At 57.9% G+C, this 7,797-nt stretch overlaps 1 protein-coding gene across 1 annotated transcript; it reads right to left on the bottom strand.

The window, feature by feature from the left end:
- Positions 1 to 616: 616 nt before the first annotated feature.
- Positions 617 to 7,787, bottom strand: RAB25 (RAB25, member RAS oncogene family). Its single transcript, XM_074319022.2, has 5 exons — positions 6,582 to 7,787; positions 3,295 to 3,490; positions 1,938 to 2,131; positions 1,310 to 1,390; positions 617 to 931 (listed from the first exon to the last, which is right to left on the bottom strand). Exons 1-5 carry the CDS (start codon positions 6,622 to 6,624, stop codon positions 804 to 806), a joined length of 642 nt encoding a protein of 213 aa, XP_074175123.1. The 5' UTR covers positions 6,625 to 7,787; the 3' UTR covers positions 617 to 803.
- Positions 7,788 to 7,797: the final 10 nt, after the last annotated feature.

Here is a 7,797-nt window from a genome sequence, read left to right as displayed (position 1 = left end):
GCAGTCAGACCCCCTTCCACGAGACCCTGCAAAACGGGAAGGCAAGGCAGGGTGCCCGACACCCTGCCTGGACAGCCAGCTCCTGGGCTTACTGGAGAAGGGGCCCGAGACAGACAGACCCTCCCCACTCACTCCCACCAGATTCAGTCCTCTCTACACATCACACCCCCTCTTCTCTGGGTCTGGCAGAAAACTGGATGGAGGACTTGGATCGCCCACCGCCCAGGCTTAACCCCCTTCTTGCCCCAACACACAAACTGGGCTGGCTCTGACACCCCCTTCTCTCTTACGTCTCCCCTGCCTCCTCCCCTCACCCCTGGCATTGGTGTGACCTCAGTTCTTGGCACCAGGGCCCTGGGCACCAGATGGTGCCCGCCGATGGTTTCCTTTGTCTCGCCTTCCAGATACCCCCTCTGTGCCATGCTGTCCTCCCTCCCCCACCTGCCCTGAGGGTTGGCAGAGGGAAGGGTGAGCACCTCCCACCCCCTTGGCACTGTCCCCAGACCACAGGACTCCAGAGGCAGCTGGCCGGGGGGCAGTGGGGATGGTGGGGAAGATGGAAGGAGGGTGAGGCGGGAGGGAGGGGCCAGAGTTGAGGGAGGCAGCATAGCCAGGCGTTGGTACAAAACAGTTTATTTGAGGGCCCTAGTCTGCATGTTGGAGGGCAGATAATAGAGAGATGGGGGTGTGAAGAGCTTAGAACTCTGCAGGGCTGTGAACAGGGAACTGGCCAGGCTGGCATCTGGAACCACAGGGCAGCGAAGGTCCTGCAGCTGGAGTGGGGTTGGGGGCCGGGGTGAAGGTCAGAGGTTGATGCAACAGGATCTCTTCTCGCCAAGGCCAAGCTCCTGCCCAGCCTGGGCACTGCCCAGGGTGATGGCGTTGGGCCGCATGCTGTTCTGCCTCTGCTTGGACACCTTTGCAAAAATCTCTGAGGGCGCAGAGGGCAAGGGTCAGGTCAGAAGGTGTGGAGCCCGTGCTCCCTGTCCTGTACACACACCACATGCCACGTTCTGAGTACAGGTTGGCCACACCTGGAGGAGGCTTTGCCCAAAGGCAGTGGAGTTGGCGTCCCTTGTCTGGGTGGGGAGGGCCTAAGATGGCTCCCCAGGAAGTATGGCCTTCTGGTTCCTTCCCTAAGCTCCAGGCTGGGGGGCCGGGGGTGCTAGGGAGGCTCTGAGGAGGCTGGGGGTCCACAGAGGGGCTGAGGAGGCAGTGGGGGCGGCGAGGCTGGGCATCTGCATTCCTCCACTGCCCATGGAGGCCTCAGGGGTGCGATGGGGTGCCCAATGGAGGCAGGGGCTCTGACCTTTGAGGACGGTCTCGAAGGCCAGCTCCACATTCGTGGAGTCCAGGGCTGAGGTCTCCAGGAACAACAGTCCATTGTTTTCTGTCAGGAAAGGAAACACACCAGTAATTGTGGGGTCAAAAGCAAAGGGAATGACACTTGCTGTTCACTGTGTGCTAAGCCTTGGCGTGTGACGCTCCTTTAATTCATAAAACCACCTGTGAGGTAGGTTTGTACACTATCCCATTTTCTAGAGGAGGAAACCGCAGCCCAGAAACACAGGGGATGACAAAGACCTTGCTCAGTGTCCTATGTCTAGTAACTGGCCAAGCGTCGTCAGGCAGGGCCATGGGCCTCCCGGCCTGTGCCCTTAACCACTGTATCTTGCTGCCTCTAAACCTCAGAGGACTCCAGGGGGAAATGTGATGGGAGACGGCTGATGCTACGTTTCAGCTCTGAGCACTGTCTTAAAATAAAGAAGTGCCCATCACACCAATCTCCAGGCAAGCGGTGAGACAGCGCGAGGGACACAGGGTCACCAGGGGAAGGGCTGGGAAGCCCTGTGGAACAGGACATGGAGGAAGGGCAGGCCGGCCCGGGGGCTGGGCGGGTGGGGGAGGGGTCAGCCTGGGGCCCGGCAGGCCCTCACCAGCAAACATGCGGGCCTCGTCGGTGGGCACCTCCCGAGCCTGGCTGAGGTCACTCTTGTTGCCCACCAGCATGACGACGATGGTGGCCTCTGCGTGGTCATAGAGCTCCTTCAGCCAGCGCTCTAGCACAGTGTAGGTCTGATGCTTGGTTAGGTCAAAGACTAGGAGGGCCCCCACAGCACCACGGTAATACCTGTGTGGGGTACAGGGGTAGACAGACGCCAGGGCAGGTGGTTGGGCCCAGCCCGAGCACAGCCCTCAAAGCAAAGCCACAGATGAGTACCAGAGACTGGGAAACAGAAAACTGAGGTCCAGGGACCCAACACGGGACAGGGCAGCCGGAGGCCCCACGCCCACCCCATGTCTGACACTGGGAGCCTTCAGAACACGGGTCTTGGAGCCTCTGAAGACTCCCCTCCCTGCCCTACAACCACTGGCTCCCTCCTTCCTCATGGCCCCTCTGCCTCCTTAGGTCCTTGGCTCTGATTGTAGCCCCTGCCATCCACCAGCACGGACCTGGGCTCCTGGATGCTCCACCTCCAAGGTCTGCCTCACGTGGCTGCCTGACCCACAGGCCCGTCTACTCCTGTGGCCGTCCTTCTAGGGCCAGCTAAACACTGCCCTCGAGCAGTAGCCCTGACTGGACATGTCCTCACAAGCACCTAGCCCGGGTCCTTGAGCCAGCGGGAGCTTCTTCTGATGGTGACATCTAACTGCTCCCGTTTTACTGAAGACTCAGTCCACTGAGGCTCATAGAGGTCAGGTGAGCGACCCCTTAAGAGCCCCTGGCAGGCGCTGCCCCACCACACACACACAGACCCCCCTTCTCACATGTGGCCTGACAGTGGCTGGGAGATACTCTCCTTGTAGTGTCTGTCAGGACACACTTCCGGTGTGTCCTCTGAGTCTTTGTAAAATGCAGTGGAGGGTCCAGCCCTTCACCTTGGTGGTTAGACCGTGAGGGTTGCAGTGCTTTGTGAGGGCGCTCTCAGTCCCCGGACCTGCCCCATCCCAGCTCCACCTGGATTCACGGGCTTGGGCCTCGTAATGGCAGCCCCTCACGGCCACGGTACCCAGAGGATGGTATAAAATGCCCAATGTGAGGTGCCTGCGCCTTTCTGGGCACACAGCAGAGGCTGTGGTGGCAACGACTCTTGTTTTGGGTCCCAGTGGTCAGAATCACTAGATCTGGCCTCAGACTCTGTGTGGCTCACAGTACTGGTGTGTCCTCAGCCAGGGCTGTGGCGACCTGCGGTCCCTGCAGGGAGCACATGGCTGTGTGCCCTGCTTCCTGTGCCCCACCTGTCCTCCGGAGGTGTCCCCTGACCTCCCCAGCACCCCCAGCCCGGGGCTCACGCCGAGGTGATGGCTCGGTACCGCTCCAGGCCAGCCGTGTCCCAGATCTGAGCCTTGATGGCAGCAGTACCCAACATGACAGTGCGCGTGGAGAACTCCACCCCGATGGTGGTGCGGCTGTCGTGGCTGAACTCATTGCGCGTGAAGCGGGACAGCAGGTTGGTCTTGCCCACGCCAGACTCTCCGATCAGCACCACTGAAGAATGGAGAGAGAAGGGCTGAGCTGGGCAGACGGCCGGCCCAAGCCTGCCTGAGCCCCGGGGTCTGCCCACCAGCAAAGGGGAGCTGAGTTCAGAAGACTGAGGAGGGAGCCGGGGCTCCTGACTGCTGGGCTTGCTGAGTCCATCGAGGCAGAAGGGCTGGGAGCTGGACGCGGCTAAGGGTCTGGTGCTTTCAAGTTCCCAGGTCGTCCATTGAGACAAGGCTGCAGTCAGCCTGGGGTTCCGGGTTGAGTGATGTCTGGGGGCTGCTCGTGGGTGTTGCGTGGGGAGGTTAGCAGGTCTGTGACTGCACAGGGATGGCAGGCCTGGGGGAGGGTGCACATTCCCGGCTAGGGGACACGTTGTTGTGCTTGTTTCTCTGTACATGAGCTGGGAGCACAAGTGAGAGGCTGGGGTGTGTGTTTGCACAGGAGCAGAGGTGTGACTAGGAATGTGGGTGAGGAGCAAGTTTGGCACATGGCACGTCCGGAGGTGAATGTGTAAGAAGCTATGATCCCGTTGTCCCCTAGCAGGGTCAGTCTTGCAAGGTGAAGACCCTGGGGCTGGGTGTTACACCACCTGTGTGTGTCCCTCAGCAAGTTATTTAACCTCTCTGACCTTTTTCATCCGAAAAATGGGAATAACACTAGTACCCGTCTTGTGGGGTGTTGCAAGAAGTAAATGAGACATTGCCAGGATGTGGTGAGCGTGCAAAACTGTTACTGCTATGATTGTGGTTGGTGGGTCAGTGCGGTTACCCTCAGGTTTTCAGGGGCAGGGAGCCGCTGGGGTTGAGTGGGTGCTGATGTAAGCATGACCCACACACTGCCCGGCACTAGGCTGAGCTGCAGGACTAGAAGGAGTCACCCGGGGTGGTTCTGGGAAGGCAGGCTGGTGCCCAGGGACTGGTTCCCACTCGGCCTCTGACTAGCTACGTGACCTTGAGCAAGTGGCTCACCTTTTCTGGGTTTGTTTCCTTGTTTATAAAACCTAGAAAGGCACCCACCTCCAACTTAAGGCATTACTTATTTGTGTAAGGCAGGAAAGAGCTGGGAACAGTATGGCTGTGTGTGTGTGTGTGTGTGTGTGTGTGTGTGTGTGTGTGTGTGTGTGTTCCTGCCTCTCCCCTGCCGGGAAGCTCATCCCCACTCATCTGGCCAGTGGGTGAACACTTAGCCTTATCCTCAGGCCCCAGAGGCTCAGGCCTTTGGTGTCAGACAGACTAGGGCTTGTGATGCCGTGTGACCTTTTGTAAGCTACATAACCTGTCTCTCATCTGCATCTGTGAAATGGAGATCTAGTTGTTAACATTTATCTCAGAGGCTTTCCACATATGAAGTCACTTCATCCTCACAACAGTGCCACAGGCAAGTACCATTAGTTCCACCACTGCATTTTTACAGACAAAGGAAGGAGGCGCTTGGGGGGGTTAAATGACTTGAGCAAGATAACATAGCTAGTGCGGTAAAAACACAGGAGTGCTGCCCAGATGTGTCCTCCAGGAAGGACTTGCCCCAGCCCAGGGAGTGCAGTCAGCAGGCAGCCTCCAGCTGCCCGCTCCTCCAGCACCTGCCTCCTCCTGCATCGTGCAGACAGCTGCCTCACCTGAGGTCACGCCCCCTGGGCAGCCTGCATCCAGGGCCCCAGCAAGGCAAAGGTATTACGGGGCTCCCGGCCCATTGGCCAAGGCTTGGTGACCCTGTCTTGCATTTTCACTTCCCTCTCTGCCCAATCCTGTTCCCTCCCCCTTCTTTTCACTGGAGTTGATCCGTAATAAGCATCTTGCATCCCAAACTTCTGGAGACCCCAACCTGCAGTAGGTATTAAGTGGCAGGGCTGAAATCGGAAGGCAGTCTGCCTCCTGACCATTACGCTTTCAAAATGAAAGAGAACTTTGGGGGCTGTTGTGGTGACTAATGAGCCAGTGGCTACCACATGGTAAGGGTTCAATAAACAGTAGTTACTATCGTGTTTCCCCGAAAATAAGACCTAGCTGGACAATCACCTCTACTGAGTTTTTTGGAGCAAACATTCATACAAAACCTGGTATTATGCTATATTTATTATATTATTCTACATTATATTACATTAATACATTATATTTATTAGTTATATTACATTATTACAAGACCCAGTCTTATAGTAAAATAAGACTGAGTCTTATATTAACGTTTGCTCCAAAAGACACATCAGAGCTGATTGTCCCGCTAGGTCTTACTTTCGGGGAAACAGTGTGATCGCCCTAGACTATTGCTAACCTTTACCCTGTCTCTCTTCCTGGGAAAGATGCTGGGAGTACAGGTTCCCCAACCTCAAGTTGCCTGAGTCCCAAGTGAGGGCGGGGCTGAGGCTGGGAGAGGCAGTGGGGTGGGGTGGCTGGACAGGGAACCAGAGCCCCGCCAGCCCCCCTGCCCTGAAGGAGGTGAGGAGGTGGGGGTGGCGAACAACGGGGGAGGGGGGGACGGGACGCAGGCTGAGATAAAGAGCAGGAAAGACACGTGCACACTTTCAGGGACAGCCACGCTGAACCCAGTGCCTGGCATTACGTCCCAAGGGACAGACCGAGGAGGCCACGGCCCCAGGAGCCCTCGGGGTTCTGTCAGCCCCTGCTCCCAATTCACCACATCTTCCCTATATCTTCACCTCGCCCCATGACAGACAGAGCGGGACCCTCCTTTGTCTCCTTTTCTGTATATCTGCCCAGAAAAATGACTTTCCTCCCCTTAAGTCTGCCTGAGGGAAGTCCTCTCTGAAGTCTGACCTCCACCCCTTCTGCTGCAGTGGCTGAGTATTCCTAGGGATGTGGCATTAGGAACGGGGCAGAGGAGCCTCACGGGCACTATTAGGGACAGAGGAACACATTATTTACAACAGTAGAGCATTCGGGCCACCCCAGACACCAGACCTTCCCAGCTCCCTGCAGCTTTCTTTCTTATCCAAAAGATGAGCCCAGGGGGTGGGGGGCGGGGGGAAGAGGGTGGATTCCTGGTTAGAGATTAAAAACAAAATAGGAGGCTATGCCTCTGGCTCTGTTGGTCTCTTTCTGGGTTTCTCTGGCCTCCTCTTTCTTTCCGAACCCCAACTCACCCTTGAAGACAAAGTTATAATCTTCCTCGGTCCCGTTCCCCATCTCGGCTCCACATAAGAGGGTACAAGTGTCTTCGGGACACAGGTGACTGTCTCTGCGTTGGCTCAGTGCCTTCAACCTTCAGCTCTTGAGACCTGGATCCACCCCTCCTCTCATTGGGGGTAAAGGAACTTCCGGCCAGCCAGAGGGACTGAGGGCCTATGTCAGGCCAGGCCAGGCCTGGGGACGCTCCGCTCTGGCAGGTAGGGGTGCTGTAAGGAAGCTGAGAGGACGGAAGCTGAGAACAGGAAGAGCAGGGCACTGGAGACCTGGGGCCCAGGTGGGTGGAGACGATGACGTCAGACAGGTTAGACAGGTTGGGTGTCTGCTCTCAGCCTAGGCTCCCGCAATGAGGTGAGCAGGCTCCAGGGGGTGGTAGTGGGGAAGCTGGGGCAGACGGGACCTTCCGAGAGACAGCTGAGGACCGAGTGCATGGCGCTAGGCTCGTAGCACCTGCAGCACAGGGGGGCCCAGCCGCCAGTAAGTGACAAGGCCCCTCAGGGAGCAGAAGCCGGCTTGGCCTCCTGCTTTTCCTTTAGAGCCTCTGGTGGGTGGTTACTGGGGGCCCCAGAGGAAGGGCTGATGGGGTGGCAGTCACCTATCTGTGCGCAGAGCTCTGGGAGTTGCATCTTGGGCCCGGCAACTCCTGCCCCTCCCAGACAGCTCTGGGCCTGGGAGGGGCAGCGTTTCTCACCCTGGGTGGAGCTGGAACTTGCTACCTACAGGCTTCCCTGCAATGGGTCCCTTTCTACAGCACTGGGAAAGGGGCTGGCAGCTTCCCGCCCACACCTGCTCTAAGGACACAGGTAGGGGGAGACCTGGACAGAAACAGCCAGGTGGGGTGAGGGGTGCGAGTGTAGGGCCAGGGTGCGGAGACGAAGGCCTGAGAGGTCTTCTGGTTTCTTCAGATCCCTGCCCAGGACCTGAGGCGTCGCCGGAAAGCAATGGTGTCTGCAGAGGGCTTTGAGAGCTGGAGGTGCGCGTCAGAATGTGAAGGCCTTGGAGAGGAAAGGGGTGGCCCCCTCCCAACCCCAAGAGTAGGAAAGGCAACCCCGCCAAAGTCGGGACCTACGGACACTGAACTCCCTGGCTCTATATGCTCTTTGTTCAATATGACGCCCACTGGCCCTGTTCCTCGGAGCTCACTTCCAAGGCTTTGCCAACCAGGTGGGTGAG

This window comes from Rhinolophus sinicus, chromosome 7 (genome assembly GCF_057876585.1).
Source record: "Rhinolophus sinicus isolate RSI-liver-muscle chromosome 7, RSI-T2T, whole genome shotgun sequence".
Classification (NCBI taxonomy): Eukaryota; Metazoa; Chordata; class Mammalia; order Chiroptera; family Rhinolophidae; genus Rhinolophus; species Rhinolophus sinicus.
The sequence above is the reverse complement of the archived record's forward strand: the minus strand, read 5'-3'. Positions and strand labels throughout refer to the sequence as shown.

Coding starts and splice junctions, on each gene's coding strand:
- RAB25 (XM_074319022.2), bottom strand. CDS start 6,624: ATGGGGAACGGGACCGAGGAAGATTATAACTTTGTCTTCAAGG. Junction 3,491..6,581: donor TTATAACTTTGTCTTCAAGG/GTGAGTTGGGGT, acceptor TCCATTCTTCAG/TGGTGCTGATCGGAGAGTCT. Junction 932..1,309: donor CTTCGAGACCGTCCTCAAAG/GTCAGAGCCCCT, acceptor CTGCGCCCTCAG/AGATTTTTGCAAAGGTGTCC.